The following is a 15,549-nucleotide window of genomic DNA, read 5'->3' on the forward strand; positions in this document are numbered from 1 at the left end:
CTTTCCTAACAAATCTTCCCAATAAAAAGTTGACTGCAAAGTAGGCCTACCTGGCAGACTATCACAATTTGTATCAAGCGCGGGGCATTTGTTTCGCTAACTCTACCATCACATGTAGCCTATATTGACAGTACAAAAACACAGCTAGTCAAACGGTCTCTTGCTAGTCGCTCAATTGACGTTTTTGTTTCGTTTTTTTTTTTACCTCTAGTCTACTGATGCGGTTTCAGCATTATGGACTTTTTGTAGTTTTTCTATAAAGTGTGATTTAAAAAAATCAAAATAGTGATTGAGAGCCTGAAAGAAACTAAGGGAAAACTGAATTTACCAAAATATAAAATTGATTGTATAGGGCCCTACAACTGTAGATATTTGTTTTCCCCCTCCAAACTATCAATGTAAATATATTGTCAAGTTAAAATGTAATTATTTGTGTATGGAGGGTGGGTCATTATAGGCTACTTACTCAGCCCGCAAATTTAAAGAGAAGATTTAAGTGATTCACGCATCATCTGCTTTCCCGGGCACAGTGTTCTTTGCATTCGGGCCAGTAGCTTTAGCACTGGCCCGGTGTGCCACTGGCAAAATTACTGAAATGTCAAGCCCTGCGAGTGCATGCTAATTTAAAACATGGCTAGTTGTTTTTAAACTGGTTCTGTATAAAATGCAGTTACATGATGGGACACAGGTCAGGAGAAAATTGGTGTGCTCAAATCATGTGCTGGTGCCATCAACTGAAAAAGTGGAAAAAAGTTTGTCTAGAGCCTTGTAATTCATTAGAAATGTAGTTAAATGAATCTATTGTAAACTCAGCAAAAAAATAAACGTCCTCTCACTGTCACCTGCGTTTATTTTCAGCAAATTTAACATGTATAAATATTTGTATGAACATAAGATTCAACAACTGAGACAAACTGAACAAGTTCCACAGACATGTGACTAACAAATTGAATAATATGTCCCTGTCAAAAGTAAGTCATGTACTGGCTATACGCGAATCCGACCATCACCCATGGTAAGACAAAACTACAACTCGCCAGGGAAGAGCACTTTTTGCCAGTCCTGTCTGGTCCAGCGACATTGGGTTTGTGCCCATAGGCGACGTCGTTGCCGGTGGTGTCTGGTGAGGACCTGCCTTACAACAGGCCTACAAGCCCTCAGTCCAGCCTCTCTCAGCCTATTGCGGACAGTCTGAGCACTGATGGAGGGATTGTGCGTTCCTGGTGTAACTCAGGCAGTTGTTGCCATCCTGTCCCGCATGTGTGATGTTCGGATGTACCGATCCTGTGCAGGTGTTGTTACACGTGGTCTGCCACTGCGAGGACGATCAGCTGTACGTTCTGTTTCCCTGTAGCGCTGTCTTAAGCGTCTCACAGTACGGACATTGCAATTTATTGCCCTGGCCACATCTGCAGTCCTCATGCCTCCTTGCGGCATGCCTAATGCACGTTCACGCAGATGAGCAGGGACCCTGGGCATCTTTCTTTTGGTGTTTTTTTTCATAACTGTGACCTTAATTGCCTACCGTCTGTAAGCTGTTAGTGTCTTAATGACCGTTCCACAGGTGCATGTTCATTAATGTTTCATTGAACAAGCATGGGAAACGGTGTTCAAACCCTTTACAGTGAAGATCAGGGTCCTGGAAAAAGAGACGTTCTTTTCTTTGCTGAGTCTATATATTTAATTTCTACCGTTATGGAACTTCAAAGGGAATATAGACTCTAACCTGTCTTGTGCTGTTCTCTTGTCTGTTTCGCAGAGTTCCTGTCTGCAGTCAGTCTCAATAGGCTGGGATGGAGGTGTGTATGTGCAGACCTGTGGACACACCCTGCACATAGACTGCCACAAGTCCTACATGGAGTCACTGCGGGTAAGAGAGTATCTATACATTAGAGTATGGATTGACATAAGGGACATGACATGAGGCAGTCCTACCCTGCCTCTGTAATAATCCCAAGTGCATTTTTTTTACACAGAATGACCAGGTGATGCAGGGCTTCTCTGTGGATAAGGGAGAGTTCACCTGCCCGCTGTGCAGACAGTTTGCTAACAGCGTGCTGCCCTGCCGCCCGGGCCGGAGCACCGAGGTGGTCAGCTGGCACATGCCCAGCAACAAGAAGACCTCTGTGCTGGTGAAGGAGGTGGAGGACCTGCAAGAGCAGCTGGGATTTTTCCCAGTAAGCACCACTGTAAGGCAGAGAGGTCTATACAGCTTCACCCCAGTCTGTTCCCCTGATCACTCCATCTTAACACATCACTAGCTGACAAATGAGACTGGCACTAACGATATTGCAGCTTTTTTAGTGGTACCCCAGTTTAGCCTCCGTTCATATTGAACCGGTCATCTCCTGGCAAACCTTTGCTGTGGTTTGTTTCCCATACCATACCAGTGATTTGCAAATGCATACCAGTGGGTGACCATTATGTCGAAATTACCATTGTTGTCAAAATGGAGATGCTATGAAGTCACTGTGTAACCTTTCCCCTTCAGACGGAGTCCAACCTCAGTAAGGAGATGGAGTTGGTTATCAAGGACATCAAGAACACCACCCAGAGGAAGTACATGGACTATGGCAAGAACCCTGGTTCCCCTGACAATGACTTCCTCTTCATGTACTCTGTGGCCAGGTGAGGAACACCGCAGTCTGCTCTGAGACTCTTCAAAATTATACCATTTTAGAGACTCCATTTGTCACAGTCCTACAGAGAATTCTCAATTTCAAGCTAGACTAAGTGAAAGTGCACCCTGCTGACAGGCCTTGGAGATGTGGGATAGACTGGTCACTGCGGGCTATCTTTCAGTGAGACTGTGTTCCTGTGGCTAGTGACCCCCTCACCTTGCTCCAGTCAGACAGGGAGGTCCTCCTTCACTGCTCTTATTATACACACCACTGACTATTGTCTGGTGGCCGCTGGCTGCCTGTCCTGTCTGCTCCTTTGTGCTCTTAAAGCCAGCTCCCTGCCTGACATTAGCCTACAATAACTGGGCACAGAAAGAGAATTGCAACCTTTCCTGAGTTTAGCCTAGTTGTATTTTTGTTTTTGTTTTTTTTCCCATTGAGTGCACTTCTTCGATTTGAGAAGGGCTGCTTGAAAAGGCTTTTGTACATTAACTTTGGTGTACAGTCGAAGCGTATCGAATTTGTCTTTGTACCTGCATCGGATATATAGAGTATTTTGAAGAAGGGAAAAATGAAGTTGCTCGGAACCTGTGAAGGTTTTCTTGATTGCCTTTATTCATACCTCTGCTTGTACTGCAGTGTGGGGCTGGAAGTGCTGCTTCTAAGCAGCTTTGTCAGTTACGACTGCAGTAAAATGGTATTGACTCTGGTTGGTTCCACCATCCTTTGCCTAGTCTTTTATTACCTCTGACTGTATGGATTTATCACTCTGCCTCCCTTTGACTGATTTGAAGAGCTCTTTTTCTCCTGAGCGCTTATTCACAGTTTTGTTGCGCCGTGTGTTAGAGCCCAAATCGTCCTTCCTTGAACAACACGCTCCTCTGTAAAAATCTGGAGGTAGCAGGCGCTCTGCAGGGCTTTTATCATAACCTGAAATTGATCATGCATTACAGGGAGTAGAGAATGCAACCGTCATTCTATTCTTTCACCAGAGTGTTGTGGGAAGGCCTTGGTCCCTCCCCGACCTCTCCCCCTCCCCATGACACGGTCCACTCAACCGGTTCCTCACCCTGTGCCTGGCAGAAAGAAATCCCTGCTTCCTGTGTCTGGGTTTCTGTTGGCTTTTACAAGTTCAGTGAACAGTGCAAATTGCCTGAGGAATAGACAATTCCTCTGTCACAGGGGCGCTCTTATCAGTAGCAGACAGATGGAGCTTGGTGCAGCTGCATTATCTATGTGAAATTGCTTTTTCATACAGGGAGCCCGAGGATTTTCCCCCACCTTCCCAGCCGTTGGGAGGAAATGGCCAGTGGCAGGATCAAAACAACTCCAGTTCAGTCTAATTTTAGCAACACCTACTGTATCTGCTTTTAATATCAATTTATTCTGTTACGGCTTTTATTTCATTATTTGGTGGCGCAAATTTTTATATTAAATGTTTGGATATGCATTGGGAATTCACAGCAGAGATTATACACGGAAACTGGATGAAACAGCTGTTATGCTAACAGCCTAGCTTGTGCAAACCCGGAACCGTTGAAGTTCTGTAATTTGTTGATACGGAATAGCTGGTCCAAAACAAACACAACAACAAATCTGATGGGTTTTTATAAAAAGGGGGGAAAGTCAGTCACGCATATATTGAGGATAATTCTGCTAGGTGATGCGTTTAGGTTTGCCCACTAGCCCTACTGTTTTAGGTTGCTAATAGAGCCTAACCAATATGGGATTTTTCGGTCTGATACTCACTTTATATGGAGGCAAAAGTCACAGATATATCTGCCAATATATATATATTTTAAACACATTGTGCTCCAAATGATTAACGTATTCTGTAAATTAACACAATATATTAAAATTAACGTTATTTAAGAACATTTTATTTGTGGATTGCAGGATATCCACCAAAAAGTAACTATATCCTGTATAAATATGGCAGTAAATTATACCTTCTTTAGTTTACTTTCTTATGTACAACTTAAAGATGTCTATGGCAGTGGATAAGAAGCATGCAAAAGTGTTTGTGCTAAACCACCACAAGGGATGGCTGGTTGAATTAAACTGTCAAGTAAATCTGAAACTGCACTGTCCACAAATACGCGTTGAAATGCAGTAACATGCCGTTTGTAGTGTTTACCACTAGGTGTCAGTTTCAGCGTTTGTCTCGAGTTGATTTACTACACTGTTTACAACAGTCACAGGTCATGTAAACAAACACGTAAATGGCAACTTTTGACGAGTACAAGCTGGCTGTTCATTACAATGTTTTGTCATATAAACCATATATACCTTACATTGTTATAAAATAGGACATGTACTGGCTATACATTTCAACTGCAAATGGCATGCGCTGATGACTGTTGTAATGCAGGCAAAATCTTGCCGCACTGGTTTTGGTCACACGTTTTCATTTAGTTAGCTAACTAAACGTAGCTACTTATCTCATCGTGAATGCAACCACATGGACTGAATGATACATCTGTGACAACGGCCTTGCTTTTTGCAGATTTCACAAAACGAACTAAGCCCATTAGCTAACATAATAGGTCCAGACACTATAACGGTGTTATGTTTGTGTCATGGACGAGTATTCACTAGGGCTAACAGTGTCCAGTGTTCGTACTAAAGTAGCACAGATTGCTAGCGAGCTAAGCAAACTACCTTGCTGGCTACCTAGCCAGCTAATGTTAACTAAGTGAGAATGTGATGAGGACAAGGCTGCTTGCTTGGTGAAGTGCGTTTCTTGTTTATTTGACCAAGCCTATGGCTGAATGATGTTCCCTCTTCCGGCAACATTACCATTTTATTTATGTCGTAAAATTAGCAGACTTGTTTATTATATGTATATAATGTCGGCGCTTTATCTGTGGGATAAAAAACCGATACAAATATTTGTGAAATGCTAATATCAGTCGCTAAAATCGGTCAATTGATTAATCGATATGCTCGAGTGGCTTCTGCCATAGCCGGTAGATGACAAGAAGGAATGTTAATAATCCACTTTTTTGTTGTTGTCCTGTTTCTGAAAGGGGTGGGGGGAACTCAGTCAGACTGCCTGAGCTAACAAAGGCTGTGAAAATGCGTTAATCTTCCTCTTGTCCCTCTAAGTCCAACCAGTATGCTTAGTAATGGTTGTGTTTCCTCAGGACAAATCTGGAGCTGGAGCTGGTGCACCGTGGAGGTAACCTGTGTTCTGGAGGAGCCAGTGGTGCAGCCAAGCGCTCCTGTCTCAGTGAGTACACCACACCATTCTTCTGGCCTTGCTTCCCACTAGATTAACATGAGTGAACCCTCGTCCATCCATCTACTCTGCTATACGAAGTGTGTTGCCCCCTGCTCGACCACGTCGCTATTGTGTACATCTGAAGTATGCAGTCGACCCATGTTTCATATCATCGCATTTAAAAATGAATAATACTTTTGTTAAAGAGCATTAAGTATTTGTCTGTTTACTTTATTTTATGATGAGGTTCATTGGTATTTAGGCTGACGAATACGGTGACTTGTGGGTGGCGGGGACGCCTTGTCTCATCGACCTTTTGTGTAATGAAGTGTCAGAGTTGAGATTGGATTGATGTAACCGTTGGACCATTTGTAAAGATTGTCGATTAGCAGGGAAGGCGAGCTTGGTATCCCAGGTGAGCTGTTGCCGTTGTGTTTTCTGGACATGGATCAAGTGCTGTTGTAGTTGATTGTGTGGCAAGGGCGGCCTGCTCTGGGGGGGACTGGGAATGAAGACTGAGTGATGTTGTTCTGAGCTGTGACTGGGCCCCACTGTGACAATGTCAAAGACAAAGCCTCAGAGAATGGTATCCAATGGGAAGAAATGCAGACCGTGTAAGGTTTGCTTTTTGGATTGGCGACTCGTTTTTAGATCCCCCAAGGTGTTTCTCCTTTATTGTACTTTGTCATTTGAATTGGACCTTTTTTTAAAAATATGTTAAACATGACTTTCTCCTAGTCAGAACTGAGCCTGTGGATGAGGGCATCCCATTTCCCTGCTCTGTTTTAATTAGTCTGTTTAGTGGTGATGCATTTTAGCCGCTCGCTGCACTAGTGAGAGGCCTGTCATCCTTGATTGGGGCAAAATACATTTCACGCTAGAGGACTGCCATTTTCTGAGCTACATTAACTTGCGTAGCTGCGCTGGCGGGCAAGTAGCAATACATTAGTGATTTGTCTTCGTAGGGAATGGGATATGGAGGGGAACGTGGGACATGCGATAACAACTATAACCCAAGTGAGTTCCTAAGCCATATCCCACAAGGCACTTAGTGACAAGAAAAAAGTGTGTGAAGCCTTTGGAATTACTCGGATTTCTGCATAAATTGGTCATCAAATTGAATCTGATCTTCATCTAGGTCACAACAATAAACACAGTGTGCTTAAACTAATAACACACAAATTATTGTATTTTCTTGTCTATGTTAAATACATCTTTTAAACATTCACAGTGTAGGTTGGAAAAGGTATGTGAACCCCTAGGCTAATGACTTCTCCAAAAGCTAATTGGAGTCAGCTAACCCGGAGTCCAATAAATGAGAAGAGATTGGAGATGTTGGTTAGAGCTGCCTTGCCCTATTAAAAAACACTCACAAAATTTCAGTTTGCTATTCACGAGAAGCATTACCTGATGTGAACCATGCCTCGAACGAAAGAGATCTCAGAAGACCTAAGATTAAGAATTGTTGAATTGCATAAAGCTGGAAAGGGTTACAAAAGTATCTCTAAAAGCCTTGATGTTCATTAGTCCACGGTAAGACAAATTGTCTATAAATGGAGAAAGTTCAGCACTGTTGCTACTCTCCCTGAGTGGCCGTCCTGCAAAGATGACTGCAAGAGCTCAGTGCAGAATGCTCAATGAGGTTAAGCAGAATCCTAGAGTGTCAGCTGAAGACTTACAGAAATCTCTGGAACATGCTAATGTCTCTGTTGACGAGTCTACGATATGTAAAACACGAAACAAGTATGGTGTTCATGGGAGGACACCAAGGAAGAAGTCACTGCTGTCCCAAAAAAAACATTGTTGCACATCTGAAGTTTGCAAAAGAGCACCTCGATGTTCCCAGCACTACTGGCAAAATATTCTGTGGACAGATGAAACTACAGTTGAGTTGTTTGGAAGGAAAAAAAGGCACAGCACAACAACATCAACCTCATCCCAACTGTAAGTATGGTGAAGGGAGCATCATGTTTTGTGACTGGTTTGCTGCCTCGGGGCCTGGACAACTTGCTATCATCGACAGAAAATGAAATCCCAACTTTATCAAGACATTTTGCAGGAGAATGTTAGGCTATCTGTCCGCCAATTGAAGCTCAACAGCGGTTTGGTGATGCAACATGACAACGACCCAAAACGCAGAAGTAAATCACCAACAGAAGAATACGCCTTCTGGAGTGGCCCAGTCAGAGTCTTGATCTCAACCCAATTGAGATGCTGTGGCATGACCTCAAGCGGTTCACACCAGACATCCCAAGAATATTGCTGAAACAGTTTGGTGAAGAGGAATGGTCCAAAATTATTCCTGACCGGTGTGCAGGTCTCATCCACAACTACAGAAAATGTTTGGTTGAGGTTATTGCTGCCAAAGGAGGGTTAGCCAGTTATTACATCCAAGGGTTCACATATTTTTCCCACCCTGCACTGTGAATGTTTACACTGTGTGTTCAATAAAGACATGAACATGTATAATTGTTTGTAAGTTTAAGCAGACTGTCTATTGTTGTGACCTAGATGAAGATCAAATTTGATGACCAATTTATGCAGAAATCCAGGTATTTCCAAAGAGTTCACATACTTTTTCTTGCCACTGTATATTGTTAGGCTCATGAGGAGGTCATGGGCTGGGGAGGGGAGCAGGAAATCCCTTGCATTAAATCAACTGGAGAATCCACACCTCAAATAGCTCGCATCTGGTTTATCAGCCAGAGAGAAGGTTTTGAATTAGGCCAGTCTATTGATGTAGGCTGCACAGAGAAGACGGCCTTGAACATCCAATACAATACTGTTAGGCCGACACCCACCATATCACAATGAGATGATCAATTCCTATGGGCACATTTCAAAAGTGTTTGTACACTGGGGGTAAAGTAATCTAGGCCCACCATAGGTCACACAGGCATGACTAATCTAGATTAGTGGCTTGGCGGGGGTAAAGATCATGGCAAATAGCATGAGCTCTGATAGAAGGCAAGGCCAGATCAATATCTGAAGGCATCTCTATTGATGTTGTCAGACCGTGTGGCTGTGGGGGGGAGTAGAGAAGAGCAGCATGCTGAGGGGGAAGCATGCAGATGGAAGAGGTGGTAGCCATGTGAGCTGCAATTTGAAGCCCGGTTCCCTGCCACCTTGAAGGGCATTGGCTGGCGTTCCTTCTGCCACAGTGTCACTCCTCACATGTTGTCCTCTAGTGGACTTGAACCCCATCTGACAGGCGGAGGGACTGGAGTCACTCACCTCCCTCAGCCTCTGGTTTGTATCCGGCTGCTGTCGTGTTTCGACTGTAGAGGGCGGTGTTGCGCTAGTTTGTCAGCCATGTTGGCAAACACACCTGAAAGTCCATATTGCAGCAGTGGAATTCAATGTGTTGCTGCATTACAGCTGTCATAACTCTCTGGGGTCAAAGTCAAATATTGAGCTACAGGTTTGTTGACAAGGTTGCATGTAAAAAAAAAGTAGCCTACACGAGAGCAGGTGGTATAAAGCGTTCACCTGCTTGTAATCCGAAAAAAACAGAAATGAGTTACCTCTGGTTCGTTCAGCCATCCCTATGTGGAAAGAATAGGGTTTTGGGATACATGTTTTTTTTTTTAAATGTGCTTAACATGGGCTTAGGAGATCTTATACATTTTGTTCTATGAGATACAGTATCCGTCAGTTAACAAAACCTTTATGTGCTTCAAAATTCACATATCTTCTAGAACAAAACGTATAAGATCTCCTAAGCCTCTGCATACCTTATTTTCAGCATGAATCCAAAATCTCAATTTTCCCATAGACTTTGTCCAATGAACCATGGTGCAATTGGTACATACAAAAAGATGCCAATTGCTATATCCCTTTCGGGTACAATTTTCATATTTCCAATACACTTTTAACTATGGCACTAATGAACACTAACCTAGTGGGCTGTTAGTTGTTTTTGAGCAAATAAAATAAGAGGACACTGTTCCAGGAGGTGATAACATTTTTTTGTATGTGCGTGCACCTTGGGGCAGTGGGTAGCCTAGTGGTTAGAGCGTTGTAACCGAAAGGTTGCAAGATTGAATCCCCGAGCTGACGAGGTAAAAATCTGTCGTTCTGCCCCTGAACAAGGCAGTTGTTCCTATACACTGTTCCTAGGCAGTCATTGTAAATAAGAAATTGTTCTTAACTGACTTGCCTAATTACATTTTAAAAGAAAGGTGTGACACTCTTCATGTTACACAGTGAACAGGTGTGACTCCTGACCAGAGGATAGCTGGGAGCAGAGTATTACGTTCAGTGCAATCAAGTCAACTGTATTTGGCATTTGATTCACTGATCGTGGGCGCTGGCCTACTGCCATGCAGGTGGACAGTTTTACAGTAGCTGTCTCATTTCTGTGCCAGTGTTCTGATCTATCTCGCTGACCATTTTTAAAATTTCTCCTCTGTCTTTCAGATCAGCTGTTCCACGTGCTTGCCATGCACATGCGTCTGTACAGCATTGATTCTGCTTACAACCCCTGGACCAGGTTGACCCAGGTGGCTCCGAGCAGAGACAAGTGAGTGACGGCTGCCCTGAAGCTACACCACACAGACCTTTTCATCTACTTTGGCCTCTCCTCGTCCTGCAATCCCACTATACATACGGCTGTCTTATCACAAACTCCTCCACACACCCTGCATCAGCCAAACACACTGAACCTCTCTCCCCCCGAATCCTGCAGCTCCACCTCACCTGACATCTCTATAGCCCTCTCCTGATCCCAGTTTATCCTAACAGCACCCTAGCACAGCCTGTAATCAGTGCCACTTTCCCCTCATGCTCAACACCACCACATCCTGCGTGCCCTGACCGCTTTTCCTCCAGGCAAAGAGGATTTAAAAACAGAGAAGGAACCATGTGTGGTTGCCATAGATGCCAATAATTGCTGCATCTGGCAAATTACCGGGTGCTCCACAGAGAGCGAAACGACCCCTTCAGACGCTGCACCGAGAAACAACTGCCCCCACACATCTCAGCCCTCCCCCGCCCAGCGTCATCTTTCACAGCATCGTAGAAACCGAGACATTTAACAAGGCAGTCTTCTTCACACGCTCTCTCTCTCCACACTGCTTGTTTGTGTAGCATCAGGTGTGCTCTCGGGCGTCAGTTTGCCTTCCGAGGTTTACAGCCTTGAGAGCGATCAGCATCCCACTCGTATAACAATTCGCACTATTAGATAAGCTAACGACCTCTCTCCCTCCCAAGACGGCTTTTACACCTGTTACTATTTAAATGCTTCGAGCCATGCAGGCGTCTCGGTGGAGCAATTTTGTGTTAAAAATACCTTGTTAGGGATTCGGAAGGCAGCTATGTCACTGACACCCTCAGGCAACCGTGTAGCTCTATTTAAATGGGACAAGGGAATGACGACGCTCATGCCTTCCAGACAGTGACCTAGACATTCACTTTTTTCATATCCTTTCTCATATGTCCATTTTTGAGGATGCGTTTCACATTTTTGTTTTGTTTTCAAAAGACCTGCATTGCTCATTGTATGTATTGGTCATCTGGATTTGACTGCAATTTAGCTGCGAGTGCTGTATACTGTAGTCTAGTATTTTGCATGAGAGGGAATTAAAAGCAGATTGCTGCGTCAGTTTTTCTGTTGTACGCTAGAATGAACAGTTGAGTGCCTTTTTATAAAATGGAATGCATTATTGTGTAAGTGTGGCCCCTTTTCAGTCGAAATCCCTGGACGGTCTCCTTAAGGTAGAGTGGAGATTAGAGGCTCTCTCTGTGGGCAGCCAGAAGAAAACAAGCCATTTTTTAAATGGAGACGGCAACAACAATCTTCAGTATGTGGCTCCAGCTCCATTATAGCAGTGAGTCACGGGATATAAAGGAAATATGCTTTGCTTTCCCCCACTGCATTAAAGTGAAGGGCAATTAGAAAGTGTGTGTTGTCATTGTTTTTTAAGCAATGTTGTCAAGTGCAGCTTATATATTCAAGGGAGGACTTTGCTCTTGGCCCTGACAAGATAAAAAGCAATAGGATATGTATAGTGTGTACATAACCTCACTCCATTTATGGTTTCCCCTAACAGTCCCCTACCAATGCCAAGTTATTGGGAATGGTCAGGGGTTGTAAAATGGCCAGGATTGATTTTGGGAAATTTGGTTAAACCTTTATACAGAAACATTTGATTTGCGTTCTACCATTCAATGTAATAAATGAGGACTTTTCCACCAGTTCTGCAGTGCAATAAAAGTATTGAGGAATTCTATCTCAGGAAAAGCAATATATATATTTTTTTCATTTCATGAATAAAAATAATTCACCTTGGGAGATCGAACTTGATCATAACAAACACATTTTAGAGCCCACAACGGCAGTCCATTTTATGGGGAGTTTGTTTACGTAGTCTTTCTAGGGCAGACCGGACACAGGATTCACCCAGGCCACGATCGTATTCAAATTGAACGTGCGTTCCTGGAACGGTCTTCCGGTGGGTGTTCCGGCCCATTTCCACCCCCTAATAGAACCTTTTACGGGAACCCACAGTTTCTTGTTAAACTGCATACTTTACTCTTAATGAGCGTGCTGTATGTTTTTCAACACGTCTTTAAAAATTCTTACCCTGGGCTTGTATTGGTAAAAGGTTCCATGTGTTGTTCCCTACAGTTGCCTGGATGACGAGAGACCAGAAGTCCCCTTGCTGTTCAGAGACTGCCCATCCCTGCTGATCATCTTTGTGTTGACCATGCCACAGCCGCTACGCAAAGGTGCTGTCACTGTTCTTACTATCCTGACTGTGTTTTCCCGATCAGTTCAAAGGGCCCGGGAGGGGAAGGTGGGTTAATGAGGCTACAGACAGATGTTTTTCAGTGGCTGAGTCAGAACGGCAAACCGTTACCAGTCCGAATCATGACTGAATGTAGGGAGGGGTCTTATCTGTTCCCTTTTTTTTTTGTATTTGGCTGTGAGGAGCAGAATGACATGGATCGCTATATGGAGGTCGCCCGCTTCACATGCCCTTCATCTCCAGCTGAGCGCTTCCTGTTTGAGCTCCTCCAGGCTCGGCACCGTGCGCCTGGGGAGGGCCACCATGTCGGAGGCCAGATTGCAGCAATCATAGGCCTACTTAATGGGTGCCATGCCACACAAAGCTGATAATTTCAGTGATTACTGAACTGACTGAACCCATGGACACTGAGGTGGTTTGAGGCCTAGCATCAGAACAGGGGAGAGATAATCAACTCTGTTAAACAAATATACAAGTTATAAAGAGCCATTGGTTCTGTGAGGGGATATGTCTGTGACAGTTTTTTTTTCTCAAACGAAAGCCATTTCACAGCTATAAGAACACTCCTCCATATCGACTGTATAACACTTCCAAACATTGCCCTAAAGAGTCTGCCGGGGAAAAGGGCACTCAATGTCTTACTAGCTTTTAGATGGTCTTTGTATATTTTTTCAATTCCACATTGATTAAGCCAAAATAAGCATGACGGTCCTCATTGTGGAATGGAGAATAGATTGTAATACATCACGATGAGTGATGGGTGTGAATTAAGCATTTTATTGAAGTCGGGGCATGGCGATCAGGACGTGCCTGGGTTTTTGTCCTGTTTAGAGTGGATAGGTGGGAGGGGCGGGGAGGTCCTAACAGCCTGTGTGTCCTTCATGGCAGTAAAGGGGTTGTCTTTAATGTGCTGACGCAACACAATGGACCTGTCACCAGCACCACTCTCCTGAGAAGGGCAAATAATGCCGCTCATTGTATTTCTTGTCACTTTAAATCCAACGCCTATTTCCACCTGGTGGCCTGGGTGCCGGCTGCCTCCTGCTAATTACCCGTCTCTATTTGATGAGCCTTTATAAACACTGGAGATGAAAGCCATTCCTCTGGAGACCAAACCCAACCTATTGACTTGTCTTCTAGCCCAATAAAAATGGTGTCAATCTCTTGTAGGCACCCTGATTTCCCAGCTTACAGAGCATTCTAGACCTCTAAAGTAATTTATTTTATTCCGGTTGCTCATAAATGAAACTGCTTTCTATTTAACAAGCTGTTCTAAGTAGTAATTGGGAAGAGAGAAAATATTTCTAAATCAATGTATTGTTCCACTCAGTAAGTGGTCTGTGTAGATAACACATCTAGGCTATTGTGATTTCCTATGTTGGCTGAATGCTAGGATGATCTATTCACATCCATAATTGTCAAAATGCCAGTGAAGGGCAGTATTTGCATATTCTCCCAAAACAATAGGCGTTGCCATCATACTCCTGTTTTTTATGCTAACCAGACTGTCATCCATAACAGTAGTTATTCCAATGAGAATGGCAACAACTTAGTTATAAATCTGTTATGATTCTCAAAACAATGAGACGGTCGGCCGAGTGTCATGACCAGGAAAACGTATGTGCGACACGATATATTTGTTCCTCCGACATTAGTGCACCTAACCTGGGTCTGTGCGTCACCTCTCTCTCTCTGTCCCTGTAGAACACTTCATCTGTCTGGTGAGGATGCTGTACAACCTGCAGTACACCCAGGCCCTGGCTGCTCTCTCGGCCAAGTTCAGCCCCGAGGAGAGGCAGGCCTGGAGCACGTCTGGAACTCTCAAGAAGGTAATGGAGATATCACCCTCCTCGCCGTACTGCTGCTTTGTACTCTACCCAAGGGCCTTAGGATGCACTGGCTTCACAACATATCTATACTTTCTACTTGTTATCCCTGGGACCTGTTTACATCCTTGGCAAATGAAGGTGTGCCGCAAATTAAGATTAAGACCTGGCCCCGAGTTCCGTTAAGCAGTTTGGGCTGTAGATATATCGATCATGGTTAACAAGGAGAGAGTGATTACCGGAGCTGGTTGGCATTAATTGGCTATTCGTCTTCAGTCTATTAAATCTGTATTAGCGAGTGGCTGGTTGGAATGTAAATGGGCCAACAGCAAAATGCCTCCCCTTCAGGGTGTTTTCAATCTATTGTGGCGCAGCTAAATATCTTACCCCACTTTGTCACGAACAGTGTAGCACTCTCTCACAAGCTGTCATTAAGACGGCTTGGAAATCCTCATTGGCCACATTTGGAGGGATGTCATTGTATTTAAATTGCTGTAGATAAAGACTGTCTCAACCGCGATCCCGAGCCCAGAGGAAGGAAATCCAAAGACATTAAATTCCTCCCGCTATAAATCTTTGACAGAGAACGCCAGGCTAGATAAGACTGGCTGCTGTTTTCTATTCCCCACCGTGAGCTTGATAAACGCTATCAGATCATTATTTCAATCAGTTGAATTTGATCAGAACACTCATTCAGTCATTTCTTGGTGCTTATCAACGGTGCCTATTTTTTTTTTATTGCATAAAAATAATAATTTATTATTCTGCGTAAGTTATTTTATACAGTGCACATTTTAAAGGGAGGTACGGGGGTTGGAGACACTGCAGCACACTTGACAATGGACTGCTTGAATATCATATGAAGCTGGTCCAGTGGCGTGAGACTCCTGAGAGCCTAATTGTGTCATACTGCTGTTGTACTGTAAAAAGTATTATGTACTCTCAATGTGTCACCTCTCCACTGCTTTTGGACCATCTCCCACAGAATGCTTTCAATGCCGAGAAGTCCTATGAAGCTCTTCTCAGCCATGTCATCACTGAGCTGTCCAAGGTGAAGACTGTGTATGACGTGAACACCGACGAGCCATCCATGGTAAGCCATATCAAGTTCCGTAAAAAGATATGAAACC

General features: G+C 43.8%; 1 protein-coding gene across 1 annotated transcript in view; it reads left to right on the top strand.

Annotated features, from left to right (window-relative positions):
• Nucleotides 1-15,549, top strand: part of LOC118386028 (E3 ubiquitin-protein ligase ubr3-like) — a 40,501-nt gene that overhangs the window by 19,243 nt on the left and 5,709 nt on the right. The window contains exons 27-34 of the mRNA XM_052523311.1: nt 1,760-1,870; nt 1,977-2,189; nt 2,492-2,628; nt 5,768-5,853; nt 10,264-10,366; nt 12,473-12,573; nt 14,298-14,422; nt 15,405-15,512. Coding sequence (XP_052379271.1) covers nt 1,760-1,870; nt 1,977-2,189; nt 2,492-2,628; nt 5,768-5,853; nt 10,264-10,366; nt 12,473-12,573; nt 14,298-14,422; nt 15,405-15,512 — 984 coding nt within the window. The remainder of the gene's footprint in view (nt 1-1,759; nt 1,871-1,976; nt 2,190-2,491; nt 2,629-5,767; nt 5,854-10,263; nt 10,367-12,472; nt 12,574-14,297; nt 14,423-15,404; nt 15,513-15,549) is intronic.

Source organism: Oncorhynchus keta, chromosome 7 (assembly GCF_023373465.1).
Source record: "Oncorhynchus keta strain PuntledgeMale-10-30-2019 chromosome 7, Oket_V2, whole genome shotgun sequence".
NCBI lineage: Eukaryota > Metazoa > Chordata > Actinopteri > Salmoniformes > Salmonidae > Oncorhynchus > Oncorhynchus keta.